At 37.7% G+C, this 21,698-nt stretch overlaps 2 protein-coding genes across 12 annotated transcripts in view; one reads left to right on the top strand and one right to left on the bottom strand.

Moving 5' to 3' along the window:
- The window catches only part of CBR4 (carbonyl reductase 4), a 208,805-nt gene that overhangs the window by 43,774 nt on the left and 143,333 nt on the right, over nucleotides 1-21,698 (top strand). The window lies entirely within an intron of this gene.
- PALLD (palladin, cytoskeletal associated protein) overlaps nucleotides 18,978-21,698 on the bottom strand; it is a 409,438-nt gene continuing 406,717 nt past the window's right edge. For all 8 annotated transcript variants that reach the window (XM_072795914.1, XM_072795912.1, XM_072795913.1 and 5 more), the window contains one exon: nucleotides 18,978-21,143. Coding sequence is in view for 7 of the 8 variants with exons in the window: in XM_072795912.1 (XP_072652013.1) it covers nucleotides 20,968-21,143 (176 nt within the window). In the remaining variant the exon portion in view is untranslated. The remainder of the gene's footprint in view (nucleotides 21,144-21,698) is intronic.

Here is a 21,698-nt window from a genome sequence, read left to right as displayed (position 1 = left end):
TCAGATCCTCTGCCCATTTTTTAATTAGATTGTTTGGTTTTGCTAACAATTAAGTTGCATGGGTTTCTTTAATAGAAGTTTTTCATATTAACCCATTATCAGATATATGATTTGCAAATATTTCCTCCTATTTGGTACATTGGCTTATCATTATGTTGATGGTTTCCTTCGCCCATGAGGAAGCTTTTTAGTTTGATGTAGTCCTACTTGTTCAGTTTTGCTTTTATTGCCTTTGATTTTGGTGTCAAATAAAAAAAATCATAGAAGACAAATGTCAAGGAGCTTACCACCTTTGTTTTTTTTCTAGCAGTTTTATGGTTTTAGATCTTACATTCAGGTCTCTAATCCTGAGTTAATTTTTGAGTATGGCGTAAGATAGTCATCCAGTTTCATGTTTTTTGCATGTGGCTGTCTGATTTTCTTAACACCATTTATTAAAAATATTGTCCTTTCTCCATTGTATTAATTGGCTCCTTTATCATAAATTAATTGACTATATTTGTGTGTTTTTATTTCTGGATTCTTGATTACGTTCCATTGAACATTGTGTCTGTTTTTGCACTGATACCATAGTATTTTGATTACTATACCTTTGGAGTCAGGAAGTGTGATGTTTCTAGGTTTGTTCTTTTTCAAGATTTCTTTGGCTATTTGGGGTCTTTTTGATTCTATACTAAGTTTAGGATTGTTCTGTTTCTGGGGAAAATGCCATTGGAATTTTAATAGGGATTGCATTGAATTTGTAGATTGCTTTGGGTAGCAGTGACATTTTAACAGTCCACTGGAGAAAGGGATCTATCCAGGTCTTTAAAGAATTATTGGGAACTGGGTCAAGCTAATATTACTACCAGGGGATCTGAGACCCCATAATGATTCTCATGTGAATATGGGGGCATATGGAGGCCAGGTGATAAATGGAGTCCTGGCTCGAGTCTGTCTCACAGCTGGGCTCACTATATCTTTAGTCTCACTGTGTGGTCATTTTCCCTGTTCCTGAATGTGTAATCAGCATGGATATATTTAGTAATTGGCAGCACTATATCATATTAAACCTATGGAGTAAGAGCCCTTGTGGTAGGAAAGGACAGGTGAGAACTACTAGGACTTCTGCACAAAAAAGCAAATCAGAAGCAATAACATATCCTGGCTAAATGGTAGAGACTAATGTTAGTCTCAAAGACTTAATGGTTGACGATGGTGATTCCTGTCATACTTCCATTTAATTAGTAAGATTTTCCCTGCAAAGGACTGATGGTAGGTGATGGTGAACTCTTGCACATTTAACCAAGTGATTTCCTGCCCACAGTTGCTGTATCAGATAAGATGTCTTTACTAGAGTAGAGCAACACAGCTGGTGGCATTTCATATGCAGCTATTGATAATGGAGAATGAATGCCACCTTTAACTATCGGAAGGGGATCAGAAGCAATCCACACACACTTAGAATGGACAAAATACACATTTATGGTACTGCCCTAGGGCCGTATCGACTCCACTTCCCTCTGTTACAGTGTAGTCCAAAGGGACGTGGATTATCTGGAAATTCAGCAAAACATCATGATTCACTGTATTAATGACATCATGTTAGTTAATAATACTCTTGGACAATGCCCTTCATTCCCTTGCCCCTTTGTATTTTTATTACATCTGTCTGGCAAATCATAAATTTACATGAACAGCTCTTGGCTTTCTCTGTGCTTACAGCAGAAGAACTAAAGGCTGTGTTAGGAAGTCATGTAAAGGGAAAATTGGCTTTATGCGAAATTCATGATTATCACCCTCAGATGATGATTTTATTTTCTCTGTAGAGAAGATGAGACACTCTCTAGAGTCAACTTCAAGAGGGGCATGGGGGTTTGAGAAAAGTAGAAGAGGTTTGAATTGGTCATGGAAAGTGAGAAAGTGAGGTGTCTATAGGAAGGTAGTATTTGCCAGATAGTGTTGAGGGCCATGTTGGAAGATTATCTGCTACAAAGTTGAGGTATGGAGTATTCTATAATTATGTCTTTTCCCATTCTCATTTTTGGAGATTTTCTGGAGTTAGTAATTGCTTTGTTTTGGGACACCTGGGTGACTCAGTGGTTGAGCCTCTGCCTTTGGCTCAGGACATGATCATGGGATCAAGTCCCGCATCAGGCTCCCTACAAGGAACCTGCTTCTCCCTCTGCCTATATCTTTGCCTCTCTCTGTGTGTCTCTCATGAATAAATAAGTAAAATCTTTTTTAAAAATCGCTTTGTTTTGGGCAGCGTGGGTGGCTCAGTGGCTTAGCATCACCTTCAGCCCAGGACATGATCCTGGAGACCCGGGATCGAGTCCCACGTTAGGCTCCCTGCATGGAGCCTGCTTCTCCCTCTGCCTGTGTGTCTGCTTCTCTCTCTCTCTCTCTTTTTTAAATAATTTTTATTTATGATAGTCACACAGAGAGAGAGAGAGAGAGGCAGAGACACAGGCAGAGGGAGAAGCAGGCTCCACGCACCGGGAGCCCGATGTGGGATTTGATCCCGGGTCTCCAGGATCGTGCCCTGGGCCAAAGGCAGGCGCTAAACTGCTGCACCACCCAGACAGGGATCTCTCTCTCTCTCTCTCTCTCTCTGTGTCTCATGAATAAATAAAATCTTTTTTAAAAAAAATAAAAATTGCTTTGTTTTATATTTGTTTAGTTTGAGATATACCACATCAAGATTCTATTCTCTAAACTTAAACAAAATTGAAAGATTTTATATATTTATTTGACAGAGAAACAGAGAACACAAGCAGGGGTAGTGTCAGAGGCAGAGGGAGAAGCAGGCTCCTTGCTGACTAAGAGCTTGATCCCAGGACCCTGGGATCATGACTTGAGCCCAAGGAAGATGCTTAGCTGACTCAGCCACCCAGGCACCCCTCTCCTAAACTTTTTAACAGAACTCTATAACTCCTCTCTATAGCATGATCTATTAGTTGTTTGTTTAGGTACTTTCCTAGTGCTTCCCTGCCTTGTTCCTACCCACCTGCTACAATCTGGACTGAATGCTTTTTAGTGTGCTGCAGTTTTCAAACTATGACTTTCCCTTACCCTACTACTATTCTGGAAAATATCTTTTCGCTTATTTCTGTCTTGGAAGATCTATTATTCTAGCAGCATTTATTGATTGTTCTCCAAAATCCATTGTCCTCTTCTTTCATAGTAATAGAACTTTTTATTTATAGTTTGACACACGGCCTTCTATTAAAAAAAAAACCACACTTCCCAAACTACCTTGCAGCTAAGTGTGGCCATGTGACAAAATTCTAACCAATGAGATATAAACATGTCTGGTTCACTGTAACTCTGGTGTTTAACACAGTGATCAACCCAGATCCATAGTAAATATTGACATATTAAATCAATATGTTGCATCAGCTGTGGAGCCTCTTGAAGGCTTCTTGTCATCTCTTCACAGAGTTTTTCCTGCTTATTAAAAATCATATTCTTCAAGGCTACTCTCTATATCCTGCAAGAAGTTTTCCTTGTCCCCACTCTTCCCCCATTAGGATTATTTCTTATATTGATATCTATACCCAAGTTGAAGAGTTACAGCTGGTAAGTGGTCTCTTTGTGGTTTCCATAATGGCTGGTTTGCTTTGATATGAAGAGTTTTAAGTACTGTTCTGTGACATTTTTAGCACTGCTTACAAAAAGGTGACAAAAAAGAGAAGGTCTTCTTGTTTGTAGGGAGAAAAATACCTTGTTATTGTATTAATTTAGTCTTTTTACTTGTCTCCATTGGGTTGTATGTTTAGATTGAGGGTCTTCTTTATTTTTTCTCATTATTTGTTTTGTCCTGTGTCTGGCATGATGACAGATTGATTTTGACAAAATTGAATTATATGGGTGATGATCAGATTACATATGGAATCTTCAATATTAAAGGTTACTGATTTCTTGGAAGAAAAGGTGATCATAGATTAACAAACACTTCACAACTATTAATAACAATGAGGGTTTTTTTGAGAGAGAAATAAAATTTCCAAATCACCTGCTTTAAAAACCATGAAGGAAAACAATTAAAAAACTGTTGAAAAGGGCCACAATGAAGTTGAGGTTAAAGGAAAATGTTTGAGAGAACATATGTATGCTTAAATATTCTCAGATGCTCGTTCAACCATGTAGCCTAAATTCTAATGCTACAGTTGGCTAATCATGGAACCAAAGCAAGTGGAATGAATTCCATGGCATTTTTGGTCAGAGTATTGTGCTGTGATGGCTCTGATGTCATTGTCACAAAAATATCCATGCTTGTTTGATCAGGCAGTTTGATCAAGCATGTTCTTGTTTATGTACTTGGCAGAATAGTAGACATTGGAGAGGCAATTACTGCATTAAAAGCAAAGTGATTTAACTTTCATATAATATATCGTAATGTGTTAACAAAATAATGTTTCCATTGTAGAAATTCCCTTTTCTGACCAAATACAAAAGAGAAAGGAAAAGTCATGGTATTGCAGCAAACAATAGGAAAATGGGGGGAAAAAATTCCATTTATAGTAGTATCAAAGTATTCAAATATTTTTTAAAACAATTAACAAAAGTATAGATCTCAAAATTGAAGACTCCAGAATATTGATTACTGAGAGAAAATAAAGATCTAAATGGAGAATTTTACTGTGCTCTTAGATTAAAAGACTTAGTATAGGTAAGATGTTAGTCTTCTTAAATTGACCTATATATGGAATTAGAATAATCTCAGTAAAAATTCCAACAGGTTTTTTTTTTTAAAAACATATTGATAAGCTGATTTTAGAATTTATATGGAAATGTACACAGCCTAGATGAGTCAAATATTGAATACTTGATGTAACACACAACATGACAGCCCAGGTATTTAGGACACTTTTGTGTGAAAAAGGTTCCCGGTGCTTTTATTAGAATCATTATCCAGGGTTTTAGCCAGGACCTCCTGGGCTTTATTCTCATGGCTACTGTATCTCTTGGAAGAGCTCAGTGGCTCATAGTTTGGGGGAAGACCACTAGAGGTGGACAGACTATGTGATCTGGCCCTCAGTTTACCAAACAGGACCCTGGGAAAGTCACTTACTCTCTCGAACTTCCACATCTGTAAAGTGAAGAAAATTTGCTCCAGTTATCTTTTAGGGCTTTTGTGAGGACCAGCTGAGGTAATGTATTTGAAGCACTTCGCAAAAAGAGGTATGAGAAATAAACATTCTTTTTAAAAAGAGAACAGATAACAGACTCTTACTTATGCTCAACTCCTAAGGATATTATAAAGGATAAGGGTAAGACTTTGTAGAACATGTACTTGTATGAAATTTACCTAACAGTATAATACATTAAAAAGCAAATCTGAATTTGACTATGACACTGGGGGTAGATGATAATGTTTAAAATTTTTGAATTTTGAGGCCACAGCACATTACTTTAAAAAGTGGGCAGAGAACTATTCATGAGCAAATTCTTATATATCAAATTTGGTTCTATAATCCATGACACCACTGCTCTTTCTCTATGTAACACTGGAGGCCAGCACACACAAGAAGTAGAACAACCCAGAACAGCTGCTAACCTCCTCTTCTGTCTTGGCCAGGCTAATGGGAGAAAGGGAAGAGAAATAATTATGGCTACACTGAAAAAAAATTAATGTTTCTGATTTGCTAAGCCTTCTGTCCTAATGGACTGTTTTGATGAAACAATCTACTTTTTTCGGTGCTTGACTTCTTTTCCATATTGGTTAATAATGCAGGGTTAATTTACATTTTTGAATCTGATATTTATTCTGAAAGAAAAAAATTCCAGACTTGCTTACCAGCAACCACAAGCTCCAGGCTGAATGAGTTTTGTCCTGCTCGGTTGGTGGCTATACATGTGTAGATGCCGGCATCTCGTGATGTGACCGGCTCTAAAACAGGGAAACTGAACTTTGATTTAAACATGGCCAAAACAGTAAATTTTATTCTGTGTCTGTTTTACCACAATTAACAAACAACAACAAAAGGAAGACTTAATTGTAATATCTATAGGGTATGTGGAGGGTTTCTGGGGTATGTGGCAAAATTCCATTTCTTGACCTGGATGGTGGTTTTTAGACCGTTAACCTTAAAATAAATCCCTAAGCTACATATTTATTTTATGTGGGTTTTTTTTTTTGTATCTGTGTTTTATTTTAAAATTTAAAAAATGGGTTTTTAAAAATTTAAAATAAATACTTTTTGTACATAGATGGGCATTGTTGGCTGTGGTCTTCACTTTGCTGATGTGGATATTTTCACTGGAGGAATCCCCAAGTCAGTTTTTTTAGCTCATTGGTTCACAGATGTTTTGGTCTAGGGACCCCTTTACGTGCTAAAAAGATTAAGGACCCCAAAGACTTGTTTATGTGGGTTACATCTATTAGTATTTACCATGATAGAAATTAAACCTGAATTTTAAAAATATTTATCCATCAAAAATACAGTAAACACATTTCATGTTCACATAAATATTATGAGAAATGTTACTTTTCAAAACTAAAAATTTCGAAATGACATTATTTTACACTTTTGTAAATCTTTTCAATATCTAGCGTAATAGAAGACAGCTGGACCCACATTCATTTCTGCTTTTAATACCTTGCAGTATCAGTATTTGAGAACTTGACACTTTTGAGAGAATGAGAGTGAAAATGGCAACTAACATTTGAGGTTATGTTGCTTACTCTCTGAGACAATCATTTGTAGAGAGAGTTTACCTCCTTCATCGGATAATCTTCTGCATGGGAAAGGATGATAAAGGATTCTGATGCTTGCTATCTAGCATCCTGGAGAGCCTGAACAGATAATGTGAGTCTGCCTCAACTGAAGCAGTAACTACTACACCTCAGCAAACTAAGACAAAGTTCCTGAGCCTCTTAAAGATAGTTTCATTGGTAGAGAACATATACCTTATTAGTCTGTTCTCATCAAGTACAGTAAAGAACCACATGCAAATACCACTGTCTTTTCTGAAGAAAAATATTAGCTTTACAGAAATTCTTTGAGAATACAACAAATAGCAGCTCTTAGAATCTAGTGAGCTGGGAGAGAATTAGGAGAGACACAGGCAGAGGGAGAAGCAGGCTTCATACAGGGAGCCCAGTGTGGGACTCGATCCCGGGACTCCAGGACCAGTCCCTGGGCCGAAGGCAGGCGCCAAACCACTGAACCACCCAGGGATCTTAGATAAAATTTTATTTATTTTTTTTTAAATTTTATTTATGATAGTCACAGAGAGAGAAAGAGAGAGAGGCAGAGACATAGGCAGAGGGAGAAGCAGGCTCCATGCACCGGGAGCTCGACGTGGGATTCGATCCCGGGTCTCCAGGATCGCGCCCTGGGCCAAAGGCAGGCGCCAAACCGCTGCACCACCCAGGGATCCCTAGATAAAATTTTAATATAGAGAACAGATCAGTATGAATAAACAGTATCACATGCTATAGGTAAAGTCTGACGTGTTGCGTGCTCTGAAAAGCACACGTATTTATAATGGATATTTCTGGTTTTATATGCTTGACAGGCTCTACTTAATGAGAATCAGTAAGCAAACATTTGAGACCTACACCATATAGGAATGTAAATGAATACATACAAATTCCATTGCACTTTAGAAGCACAGTGGCGTTAAATAACACCTTGTCCAATTCTTTATAAGTACCAAAAGAATGATCTCTAACATTTTTTTCCTATTAAATTCTTCAATGTCCATTATCTTTTGAATAATCAACAATTTGTGAAAAAGGTACATATATTCCATATTCATAATTAAACTATCTCTTACGGTTGAGGAACTTAAAATATGGAAAAAATAAGGTTGAGAGACCAAAATTAAAAGTGAACAAACCCATGAAGGTTCTATAAATACTTTTATATTTACTAAAAAAATGAAGACTGCTTTTCAAAAGAGAGTATCAAAATTTTAATAGTGTTGCATTCTCAGAGGCATGGTTTAAGTCTGCCATTTGCATGTTCACCTTCCCTCTGGTGTTATGACTTGAAGCTGTTGACTCCAAGCATACTGATACTTACAATAAAAAAAGGTTATAAGTGACCTTTTAAAACTTTGTTCTGTGTAGCGTGTATGGCCAGCCTCCATTGGACCGTTTACCAAAGGCCAAGCTGGGTTTTCTCAAGCCCCCTTCTCATGTGCAGAATTATAAATGGCCTTAGCTAGCTCTCCTAGAATGATACCTGCATGTAAGAGTCCTCAAGAGCAGAGTACTGACACCTGGTGGCAACTGTTTTCCAATTTCTTCCCTCCTGTATCTCCAAGGTTTTATACTCCTTCTGTTCTTCCCCCCACCCCCCACCCCCTGCAAGGCTGCATTACCAAATTCTCTATTTTTCCTTGAGCTTTTACTTTAAAATGATCTTTTCTAATTACCTTTACACGAGTGATTTAACATCTTTCATACAAAAGCTAAAATCCTCATGGTTTAGGAAGGGATAACAGGTGTTTTCTGGGTATAGTAAGAATTTCATAGGAGGAGAGGTTTTATGGCATCCATAGAACATATTCCTCCTGACATGTTTTTTTATTTTGCACATCAAAGGGAAGAATGGGCAGTCAGCCACAGAGTCAACAACTTATATCCATTTCAATCAAGGAGGAGAGTTTGTTCTGACTTATAATTTATTTGTGTGATTCCTTTGAGTGTTTTTATTCCCCTTTCCCCATAAATTCTGTTTTTATAGACAACCTTTTATAGTTCTGTTTTCATAATTTCACTTACATATTAACTTTAGTGGTTCACTTTGCCATATTCAGTAATTGAAGTATTAGCCCGCATAAACTTTTTTTCTGAAGATCTCAAAATCTTTGGCCATAGTTACACCTCCTTGTACAAATAATTGTCCTACTTTTGGTTGAGGTGGAGAGATTGAGAAATTAAAGTCCTTTTAAGTGGCTCAGAGAATGGGTAGTTGCGCTTCCTATCACCTAGGACAACCCTTAGCCTTTACATTCCTAACAACAAGCCCTTCCCCAGGCTTAAAGCCTTAGAGCTCTATTTTTAAGTACTTTCATTCTCAAAATAACTCATTACAGTTTGAATTGCCACATTTATGACATGTGATTTGCACTTTTGGCAGAGCACTTATTTGAGTCATTAAATGTCTCAGGCTGGTGTAGTAGCTTTTTTTTTTTTTTAATTTTATTTATTTATGATAGTCACAGAGAGAGAGAGAGAGAGAGAGAGAGAGAGAGAGAGGCAGAGACATAGGCAGAGGGAGAAGCAGGCTCCAGGCACCGGGAACCCGACGTGGGATTCGATCCCGGGTCTCCAGGATCCTGCCCTGGGCCAAAGGCAGGCGCCAAACCGCTGCGCCACCCAGGGATCCCCGCTGGTGTAGTAGCTTCTTAATAGTGATAGTAGCAACCCACCCAGTGCCCACATAGCACCACAACATCTTTGTTCTTTAGTTTTCATGTATATACTAACTTTCCTGAAGTGATAGAAAGACTTTTTCTTAGGGAAATGTCAGTTGATGGTATTTATGATGGAACGAAGAAGTCTAAGATGGTCATTCTGAGAATCAGAAGTTTTATAAGGCAAATTGTCCTATATGATCTCACTTATTTCTTCAAGTATTTTGCCCAGGATGTTAATGGTCTTATAGGGACTGAATCAAAAGAAGTCTTTTATGAGAGGCTCCTTAAGAAATATATCCTGTGGCAATTTCTTTGGGATACTGCTAGATTGAAAAATCTCTTTATTGCAAGATTTCTAATGTTTAATGTATTGTGTGTATTTAATTTCTTTTTGTATCTTTTGTTATTGAGGCATAATTGACATGTGTCATATTGGTTTCTGACATTTTAACGATTCTTTATATATTGCAAAATGCTCACAGTAAGATCTAGTTAACATCCATCACCACACTTAATTTTTTTCTTGTGATGAGAACTTTTAAGACCTGCTTCTCTTAGCAGCTTTCAAAAATGCATAACCACGCTGTATATTACATCCCAGGACTTAATTTATTTTATAACTAGAAGTGTCTACCTTTTGACCACCTTCACTATTTTGCTCACCCCCCAGCCCTTGCCAGTCAATCACCAGTCTGTTCTCTGTATCTATGAGTTTGATTGTTTTGTTTTGGTTTAATTTTTTAGATTCCATAAAATCTTATAGCATTTGCCTTCCTCTGTCTGCTCATTTTACTTAGCAAAATGTCCTCAAGATCCATCTGTGTTTGACAAATGACAAGATTTCCTTTAATGGTTTAATAATATTTCATTGTGATATATACCACATTTTCTTTATTTGCTCATCCATTAGTGCACGCTTAGGTTGCTTCCATGTCTTGACTTATAAATAATGCTGCAAGAAACATAGGGGTGTATATATCTTTTCAAGTTAATGTTTTCATTTCCTTTGGGTAAATACCCTGAAGTGGAATTGCTGGATCATATGATAGTTCTGTTTTTATTTTTCTGAGGACCCTCTATCCTATTTTCCATAGTGTCTGCATATTTTACATTCCCACCAGCAGTGCACAAGTGTTTCCTTTTCTCCACATCCTCACCAAAAGTTGTTATTTCTACTTTTTTGGTAATAGCCATTCTGACTGGTATGAGGCGATATCTCATTGTGGTTTTCATTTGCATTTCCTTAATTATTAATGATGATGAGCATCTTTTCATGTGTTTCTTAGCCATCTGTATGTCTTCTTTGGAATAATGTCTATTCAGATACTTTGGCCATTTTAAAATAAGATTTTTTTAAAAGATTTTATTTATTTATTCATGAGAGAGAGAGACAGAGACAGAGAGACAGGCAGAGACACAGGCAGAGGGAGAAGCAGGCTCCATGCAGGGAGCCTGATGTGGGACTCGATCTTGGGTCTCCAGGATCACACCCCAGGCTGAAGGTAGCACTAAACCGCTGAGCCACTGGGGCTGCCCATAAGATTTCTTTTTGCTATTGAGTTGTATCAGTTCCTTTCTTATATGTTTTGGATATTAAGCCTTTATCAGATACAAGATTTGCAAATATTTAATACGATTCAGTGGATTTGCATTTTCATTTTGTTTCGTTTTTCTGCAAAGTTCCTTTGCAGAAACTCTTTATTTGAATGCAGTCCCATTTGTTTATTTTTGCTTTTGTTGCCTTTGCTTTTGATGTCCGATCCAAAAAAACCATCACTAAGACTGATATCAAGAAGCTTTCGATGTTTTCTTCTAGGAGTCTTATGATTTTAGGTCTTATGTGCAAGTCTTATTTCATCTTGAGTTATTTTTTTAATGTATGATATAAGATAGTGGTCCAGTTTCATTCTTTTGCATGTGGTTGGCCAGTTTTCCCAGCACTGCTTATTGAAGAGATTATTCGGGACACCTGAGTGGCTCAGTGGTTGAGCATCTGCCTTCGGCTAAGGTCGTGATCCCACAGTCTCAGGATCTAGTCCCACATTGGGCTCCCTGCATGGAGCCTGCTTCTCCCTCTGCCTCCATCACTGCCTCTCTCTCTCTCTCTCTCTGTCTCATGAATAAATAAATAGAATCTCAAAAAAATGAACAGATCATTTTTTCCTCATTGTATATTCTTGTCACCTCTGTCATAGATTAATTGATCATAAATGTGTGTGGATTTATTTCTGGGGTCTGAATTCTGTTTCATTGATCTCTGCATCTGTTTTTATGCCATACTACACTGTTTTCATTACTGTAGCTTTGTAATATAGTTTAAATAAGACCCTGATGTATCTTATTTCATTCTTTTTCAAGATTTCTTTGGCTATTCATGGTCTTTTGTAATCCCATACAATCTTTAGAATTATTCTATTTCTGTGAAAAATGCCATTGGAATGTGGATAGAGATTATGTTGATACTATAGATTGCTTTGGTTAGTATGACATTTTAACAATATTAATTCTTAAAATCCCTGAGCATGGAATGTATTTCCATTTATTCGTGCTTTTTTCATGAAGTTTCTTTCATTAATGTTTCCATCAATAGTTTTCAACATAAAGTTCTTTCACCTTCATTAAGTTTATTCCTAGGTATTTTATTCTGTTTGATGCAATCATAAATGGGACTGTTTTCTTAACTTCTCTAATATAGTCATTAGTGTATAGACACACAGCTGATCTTGTATATTGATTTTGTATCTTGAAACCTTACTAAATTCATTTATTCTAATAGTTTTATGGTGGAGTCTTTAGGGTTTTGTACATATAGCTTTATGTCATCTGTATACAGTGATAGTTTTATTTCTTTTCCATCGTGGATGCCTTTTTTTTTCCTTGCCTAATTTTTCTAACTAGATCTTCCAATATTTTTTTTAATCTTTTCTTTTTAAAGAGATTTTATTTATTTATTTATTTATTTATTTATTTATTTATTTATTTATTTATGGCACATACAGAGAGAGAGAGTGAGAGAGGCAGAGGGAGAAGCAGGCTCCATGCAAGGAGCCTGATGTGGGACTCGATCTGGGATCTCCAGGGTCACGCCCTGGGATGAAGGTGGCGGTAAACTGCTGAGCACCCGGGCTGCCCTAGATCTTCCAAGATTATGTTGAAATAAAGTGGCGAGAGTTGGCATCCTTGTCTTGTTCCTAATCTTAGAGGAAAAGCTTTCAGCTTTTCATCATTGAGTATGATGTTAGTTATGGGCTAGTCATGTATAGCTTTAATTATGTTGAGGTACATTCCCCTCTACACTTACTTTTTTGAGAGTTTTTAAAATCATAAACCAATAATGAATTTTGTTATATGCTTTTTCTGCATCCATTGAGATAATCATATGATATTCTTCATTTTGTCAATGTAGCATATTACATTGATTTGTGGATGTTAAACCATCCCTACATCCCTGGAATAAATCCTACTTGATCATGTTATGTGATCCTTTTTATATATTGTTGAATTTGGTTTGTTAATATTTTTGTTGTTGTTGTTGTCAGAACATTATTTTTTTTTATTGGAGTTCAATTTGCCAACATACAGTATAACACCCAGTGCTCATCACATCAAGTGTCCCACTCAGTGCCCATCACCCAGTCACCCCATCTCCCTGCCCGCCTCCCCTTCTATTACCCCTTGTTTGTTTTTCCTAGAGTTAGGAGTCTCTCATTTCTGTCACTCTCTGATATTTCTCACTCATTTTCCCTCCTTTCCCCTTTAATCCCTTTCACTACTTTTTATATTCCCCGAATGAATGAAACCATATAATGTTTGTCCTTCTCTGATTGACTTACTTCACTCAGCATAATACCCTCTAGTTCTATCCACGTTAAAGCAAATTGTGGGTATTCGTCGTTTCTGAGTAAGAATATTCCAAGAATATTGTATTTATAGACCATATCTTCTTTATCCATTCATCTTTCGATGGACACTGAGGCTCCTTCCACAGTTTGGCTATTGTGGACATTGCTGCTATAAACATTGGGGTGCAGGTGTCCCAATGCTTTACTACATGTGTATCTTTGGGGTAAATCCCCAGTAGTGCAATTGCTGGGTCATAGAGTAGCTCTATTTTTAACTCTTTAAGGAACCTCCACACAGTTTTCCAGAGTGGCTGCACCAGTTCACATTCCCACCAACAGTGCAAGAGGGTTCCCCTTTCTCCACATCCTCTCCAACATTTGTTGTTTCCTGTCATGTTAATTTTCCCCATTCTCACTGGTGTGAGGTGGTATCTCATTGTGGTTTTGATTTGTATTTCCCTGATGGCAAGCGATGTGGAGTATTTTCTCATGTGCTTGTTGGCCGTGTCTATGACTTCTCTGGTGAAATTTCTGTTCATGTCTTTTGCCCATTTCATGATTGGATTGTTTGTTTCTTTGCTGTTGAGTTTGTTTTTTTTTCTAAAGATTTTCTTTATTTATTCATGAGACAGACACAGAGAGAGAGAGAGGCACAGACACAGGCAGAGGGAGAAGCAGGCTCCACACAGGGAGCCCGATGTAGGACTCTATCCTGGGTCTCCAGGATCGCGCCCTGGGCCAAAGGCAGGCGCTAAACCGCTGCGCCACCCAGGGATCCCTAATGTCTCCTCCTTAATTCCCTATTTTATTTGAGTCCTCTTGCTTTCTTGGTGAATCTATTTTATCTTTTTTTTTTTTAACAGCTCTTTCATTGATCTTTTGTATTGCCTTTTTTTTTTTTTTTTGTCTGTATTTATTTTTGCTCTGCTCTTTGTTATTTCTCTCCTTCTACCAACTTTGGTCTACATTTGTTCTTCTTTTTTTATTTCCTTGATGTATAAATTAGGTTGTTTGAGATACTTCTTGTTTCTTAATGTAGTCATTTATTGCTATGAATTTCCCTCTTAAAACTGCTTTTGCTGCATTCCATAAGTTTTTATATATTTCCATTTTCATTCATCAAGGTATTTTTTTCTCTTTTGATTTCCTCATTGACCATTGGTTGTTCAGTATCACATTGTTTAATCTCCACATATATGTGAATTTTCCAGTTTCCTTTTTGTAATTGATTTCTAGTTTCTTACTATTGTGAGCAAAAAAGATGCTTGATATAATTTTAATCTTCTTAACTTTATTAAGATTTGTTTTGTTGCCTAACCTGTATTCTCTTCTGGAGAATGTTCCATGTGTGCTTGAGGAGAATGTGTTGTTAATTTTGGATAGAATGTTCTGTTTGTATATGTCTGTTAAATCCATCTGGTCTGATGTATTGTTTAGGGCCATGGTTGCTCATTAATTTTCTGTCTAGATGATCTATCCATTGATGAGAGTGGGGTATTAGAGTCCTTTGCTATTATTATACTGCTATATATTTCTCCCTTTAGATCTAATATTTGCTATATATTTCCTTTTATATTTGCTTTATATGTTTAGCTGCTCCTATGTTGGGTGCATAAATATTTGCAGATATTATATTCCCTTGTTAGATGGACCCCTTTATTATTTATAATGACCTTCTTTGTCTTGTTACTGTCTTATAACAGGAAAACAAAAAACAAAAAAAAAAAAACAGACTTTACCCCACCTTTCCTTTAGTTTCCATTTTCAAGGAATATCTTTTTTCCATCCCTTCATTTTTAGTCTGTGTGTGTTCTTACATCTAAAGTGAATCCCTTGGTATACAGATAGATGTTGATTTTTATCTGTTCAGCCACTCTGTGTCTTTTTATTGGATATTTCAGTCCCTTTTCATTTAAAGTATTTATTGATAGGTATGTACTTATCATTTTGTTAATTTGTTCTGATTGTTTAGTAATTCTTTTTCCTTTCTTTTGCTCTTTTCCTTTGTGATTTGATGATTTTCTATAGTGTTATGTTTAGATTCCTTTAGTTTTTGTATGTCTACTACTGGTTTCTGCTTTGTGGGTACAATTAGGCTTACATAAATCAACTTCTGTTGGTAAGTCTATTTTAAGTTGATAAGGACTTAAATTTGCACATTTTAAAACTTACTTTTTTACTCTATCCCACCCATTTTATGTTTTTCATGTCACAGTTTACAGCTTTTTATCTTGTGTGTCCCTTAATGAATTATTGTTGTTGTTTTATTCCTTTTGTCTTTGACCTCCATTCTAGCTTTATCAGTGATTAATTCACTACCTTTACAATATGTTTCTGTCAGTGAGATTCATGCTTTCATACGTTTTCCTGCTACTAATTAGGGCCCTTTCTTTTCACCTTAAGAAAATCTGGTTGGCTTAATGGTGACAACTCCTTTAACTTTTGTCTGGAAAACTCTCCTCTTTCCTCAGTTCTGAATGGGATCTTTGCTGGATAGTGTAGTCTTGGTCACACTTTTTTCCCTCCAACACTTTGAATATATCATGCCAGTCCCTCTGGCCTGCAAAGCTTTTGCTGAAAAGTCTGCTGATAATTTTAGAAGGCTTCTCTTATATGTAATAAGGTTTTTTTCCTCTTGGTGCTTTTAAGATTTCTTTTTTTTTTTTTTTTTTGTCTTTAACTTTTGACAGTTTAATTATAATGTGTTTTGGTGTGGGTCTCTTTGAATTCATCTTTCTTGGAACTCTGTGGCCTTTTTGGATCAGGACATCTGTTTTCCTCCCCAGGTTAGGGAAGTTTTCAGCCCTTAGTCCTTGAAATTAATTTTCTGCCTTTCTCTTTTTTCCTGAGACACCCTATACTGCAAATGTTGATCAGCTTGTTGTATCACAAGTCCCTTAAGTTATCTTTACTCTTAATTTTTCTTTTTGCTGCTGTGATTGAATGAGTTCCTGTGCTCTATCACTGATCCTTTTTCTTCATCTAGTCTTTTTTCCCCCATCATTTTCTCTAATTTTTTCCCCTCTAGTCTACTGTTGAGCCCCTTTTGTATTTTTCAGTTCAGTTACTATGTTCTTCAGTTCCATGACTTCTGTTTGGTATTGACTTATATTTTTTCTTTGTTGAAGTTCACACTTTGCTCATTCATTCTTTTCCTGAGCTTGGTGAGCATCTTTATGAATGTTATTTTGAACTCTTAGTAGGAAGTCACTTATTTCCACTACATCAAGCGTTGTTTTTTTTTTCTTTTCCTGATGTTTTATCTTGTTCTTTCCTTTAGAATGTATTTCTATGTTTGCTCATTTTCCTTGACACTCTGTTTTTATGCATTGGATAAATAGTCACCTATCCCAGTCTTGAAGGCATGGCCTTGTATAGGAGATAAATTTTATTGTCCAACTCAGCCCTAATTCAAGCCTTTGTTATTGTCCAAGCAGCCTATTTCATCCTTAGTGGCTCCTCCAAGTAGTGGAGGCTGTACTGAGACCTGTCATTATGCCAACTGGATAACAGCACCGAGGTTCAGGCTGTTGGGAAGCCAAATTATCAGACAGCAATATTTAAAGTATGCAGATATACCTCTTCAGGGGAAGACTGGGAGCAGGGCATATCTGCTGCCTCTGCACTAAATCCTGAGGTTATAGCCAGTTAAGAGCTGTTTCTTTGTTTGCTACCATTCTGTTGAGCCCATGAACCCAGGAGGATGTGCACTCTGGCAAGAAGCCAGGAAAGCAGGGGTACTAGATGTGGATACAAGCTCCTTTCTTAGAAATACCGATGAACTGAGACAGGCCAGAGGGAGAGCTTGAAGATGGTGCCTGCTGGCCTTTCTGGTCTCCATTCCCTGGAGGGGGTTGTAGTCAGTCCCTAGAAGTGTAATTACAAACTCTGAGGGCACAGCTATAAAAAAGACAAGCTAATAGTCCTCTTTCACAGAGACTGGCAGTGCTGTCTAGGTTGTCTTGGGGTGGGATAGGGGATGGTGTGAAATAGCTGGTTAAGAATTATTTCTCCATTGCAGTCTTACGGGACTCGAATGTAAATCCTGCTGGCCACCCGAGCCAGGCTATCAGGAGATGTCCCCTGGGTAGTAATTAGAAAAACCTGGGCACGAGACTTACGTACAAGCTCCTTTTGGGTAGATACCAGCAACCTGGAGTGAGGTAGGAGGAGAGTGTGAAGACAGTGGCTGGCCTTGGTTTTCTCTGGAGATGGGGAGTTGGCCCTCATATGTGTGTTTCATTATAAGCCTGCCGCCCCTCAGGCTGTGGCTATAAAGAGAAGCAAACAGTCCTCTCACAGGTTCATTCTGCCTCTGCTCTGCCCTTGGGCAGTAGATGGTTAAGGATGGTTGCTCCATTAAAGTCCCATGGGACATGCCTCCACTGTCCACCACAGCCAGGCTGTCCCCTGGGCAGCAGCAGGGAAAACCAGGGTGCTAGACATTTGCAGAAGCTTCTTTCTGGGAGACTGGTGACCTGGAGTGAGGCAGGGGGTGAGCACAGAGATAGTACTCACCAGCCTCAGTCTTGGGAGATGATCTCAGAGTACCCCTAGATGTTTGTTAAATTAGGGCAGCAGACGTGCCTTCAGGCTGATGCTCTAAGATAAGCAAATAGGCTTAATTCAGAGAAAGATTGGTCCCTAGGGTGGGTGACTCCATGGAGCCTTTTAAGAACTGTCAGGTTGCTATTGCTTTGTGGATCTGGTGGATTTGAGCCCCATTGGCTTGTGAAGCTAGATGTTTTGGGGGCTTGTTTCTCAGGTGCAGGTCTTGAAGTTGGGGTGCTCATTTGGGGCTTCACATCCTTTGATCCTGAGCCTGAAGCCGGGGGTTTTGAGTTCCTCCTGATGGTAGGTTGCCGTGCCAGGGGTGGAGTTTATGACAAGATTGTGTTTCAGCCTCTTCTATTTTTGATGTGGGTTGTCTCATTTGCCTAATGTGTAGCAGTCGGCTAGTTTGGGGGTTTCTTTTAGAGGAAATCGTTATGTATGTTGTTGATTTGGTGGGTCTGTGGGAGGAGGTGTGTTGAGGATCCTGTGTTACCATCTTGAACAAGAACCCTCTCTATTTAATTTCATAGATGCCAAGAGAGGGCATATGGTTTGTGGTCACAGAACACTGTCCCTATGGGGCATCACAAGAACCAACATTATTTATAAGCATATATACAGTAAACTAATGTGGTAGGCAGAAGTCTAAGGTGGCTCCCAATATTCCCACCTCTTGGTGTACACACACCTTCTCTTAGTTATCCAATCAAACACAAATTTAGGTGTTGCTTTGGAGGGATTTTAATTAGGTAAAAAAATCAGGTGATTTTAAGAAAGAGAGGTATTCATTTGGTCTTGACCTGATCAGGTGATCCCTTAGTAGGGGCTGGGCTTCTGAATAAGATCAAGGCATGACAGGGATCCATTCTGAGGGAGATTCCCTTTGCTTGTTTTGGAGATGGAGGGAATGACATGGCAGGGAACGGAGGTGGCCTGTAGGAGTGTAGAGTGGCTCCTTACTGACAGATTACATTGAGGTCTCTATCCTACAACTGCAAGGAAATAAATCTTATCTCAACTACTGGAACTTGGAAAAGCTCCAGTTGAGATGTATCCAGTGGATGTGTTGATGTTCGTTACAAGAGTCTGAGCACAGAACCCAGCCCTTCCGACATGCAGAACTGTGAGCTAATAAATTTTAAGCTTCTAAGCTTGTATTAATTTATTACAGCAGCAATAGAAAACTAAAACAATGGAATATTTTGCTTCACAAAATTTCAACTATTATTTGTTAAATATTTATTGATGTTAAAATCCACATTACACCAGCACAACAATCCAAAAAGTAGTATGATAGTACTTTTTTTATAAATACAACATAAAAGGTGGCAAATAATGCTACTTAATCCCAACCCAACAAATTAGCAAACAGTCACATTCAGAAAAATTTGGCAAGTAAGATATGACGTAAGTCATAATTCTACAATATAGATAGGTCCATGAAAGACTCTGTATAGTATCTTAAATTCCACATTAGCAACGCATATAAGTGTGGTCAAAAAAACTTGCACCATTCTGCAAAGAACATCTGCCACCCAGTGATCAAGCCTATTAATCATTTAAAACTTGGTTGGTTGGTGTTCTTACAAAGAAGTAGAAAGCTGTACATGTGAAGCAGTAATATGAAATATATGGGGTGGTACACAGATATAAAATTATCTTAAAAAATACTACATATTGAATTAACTGAGCTAAGACAATTCAACATTTTTATTATAAATAATGAAAGATATATGTGTTTTGCATAAGGAATACAGTGTTTTCATAGCAAAGTACCATTAAAACCTCATGTTTTATAATAGCTGGCCAAATTGGTTTTTTTCTCCATTTTAAAGTTTCTTGGTTCCGACTTAAAACCATCAAGTCTGGTCAGAATCATGTCAGTCTAGTTGTTGCAGAATCATATGCGTTCAAACATCAGTCTTTGCAGAGATGCCTTTACAAACTACCTGGAACCCAGCACCTTCTTAAGGCCAGACTGCATGGCAGCATGTAAGTGAACTAGCATTTTCCATTCACCATATCACAGTGCCACTGGAAAAAACTAGACTATGGCACAAACCTGTTTTTGTCTCTCCCAAATCTCCTTTTCCCTCTAGGGCAGTTTCTCACTGATGCCAATCTTGCAGTCTCAGTCCAATTTTTCCACTTGCTCGACATACCTAACCTCTTCAGCAACTACACAGACTTCGGACACACTGAACTTCCACAGCACATGTGCTCCAATCTCCCAGCTGACCCTAGATCCCTGGACTTTTGAATGGCAGTGTTTTTTTCACCTACACTTTAATTTGAGGAAAACCAAGGAAAAGCCTGGCCTTCACTGCCTCTCCGGCCCTTTCTACTTTTGTCCAAATGAATACAGGTGTGCTGGTAGCATTTTCCTTCATTCTTCTGCTACTTCCAGACCCCTCTTTCCTCTGAATACTATATGCCTTGGTCATTTGGGTGATTTGGATGTCTTTTGTGGAATGGACTGTAATATAGTTCTGCTCTATTCGGAACAGTTTATATTATTTATATTTAAATTAGCCTTTTAATATGGTTGTAAGTAAGCTTCCTACTAAGGTAGCATGAAAAGAAAACACTACACATAAAGAAAAAGGTGGTTAAGAACTAAGGTATTAACCTTGTTAGAAAACTCTCGGTATTAATAAAATTTAAGGCAAGTAACTCCTTCCTTATGATTTAATATAAAACAATTTGCAAAAACAAGGCATTTACTTGGATTTGTCATTTACTCTCCTTTTCATTCCTATATATTGCACTTGGTTCACTGTAGCTATCTGAACACACTGCCCAGTTAGAGTCATTTTAGTACTATTTGTGGTACATTTGCCTCATGTAAAGCATTCCACACTGTCATGCTGTGTAGCACCTACTGCTAGTGTTTAAGGCACTTTGGAGAATACAAATTCTGGTTACCTTTGAACAGCTGATTTCCATTAGCATTTTGGCATTTGAGATTGCTTTCATCACAGAAATTCCACAAGTTTTAAATTGGATGATGAATGTAAATTTTCTGTGCAATGTGTACATTTCTATTAGCATTACCTACTTAAACTCTAAGTTTGGTATATCAAGTAAGAAAAATATTTTGGTGTTTATCTCTTATAGTCAAAGGTATGTTTTTACCCTTTACATAATGTGACAAAGGAGTATGTTGGTCAAGCAACGGCTGTTTCAGTGTTTCAGCTTTAACAAGAATGTTGGATTACAGGTCCTCACTTTCTACCAAGCCGGGAGTACTGAGCGTCAGGTGGGATGGGCTGGCTTCCGGTTGGAACGCTGCCTTGATGTCTAGTCCCTGGTCCGAAAGTGCCGCATAGCGACTGGCTGAGGGCCGTACTTTCTTTGGCTTGGTGCTCTGTGGCTGCTGATGCCACTGGGCTACAATAAAAAAGGAAAAAAATAAAAAGATTTTTAAAAAACCCCAGGATATCACTGGAAAGCACTTACATGTTTCAAGTAAATACAGATATGTATTTGATATGTACCAGGCACGTTTCTTTGGCATGGTGGAAATCTTAAAATGTAAGCACTGTCTATACGGGGCAGTGGGAAGAGGTGTAGTTTTTTTTTTTTTTTTTACAGTAAATACTTACTGGAGCACAGAAATCCTTCAAAATAGTTGCTCAGCTTCCTAACTCCCACCTCTCTCCCTCTTTAAAAAACATCTTCAAAGCACAACATGTATAAATGCCATAATAATTGTAGTAGGTATTCAGATAGATGTTTCAACGTTAATCAGTTGAAAAGAAGTGGGCAGTAGGGAAGGTTGAGGTCACTCAATACTTGAAGAACCTCACAAAATTATTTCCTATTCAAGAAGAGGGGAAATTTGAAATAAGTTCTTAATTTGTTTCTAGTGGTTTCCTTTATGTCAATAGATATTCATGCTACTGGACTAGTCTGCAATTCAATAGAAACAAGTTTCTTTAAGTT

The sequence above is a fragment of the Canis lupus genome, chromosome 24, assembly GCF_048164855.1.
Source record: "Canis lupus baileyi chromosome 24, mCanLup2.hap1, whole genome shotgun sequence".
Lineage (NCBI taxonomy): Eukaryota > Metazoa > Chordata > Mammalia > Carnivora > Canidae > Canis > Canis lupus.
The sequence above is the reverse complement of the archived record's forward strand: the minus strand, read 5'-3'. Positions and strand labels throughout refer to the sequence as shown.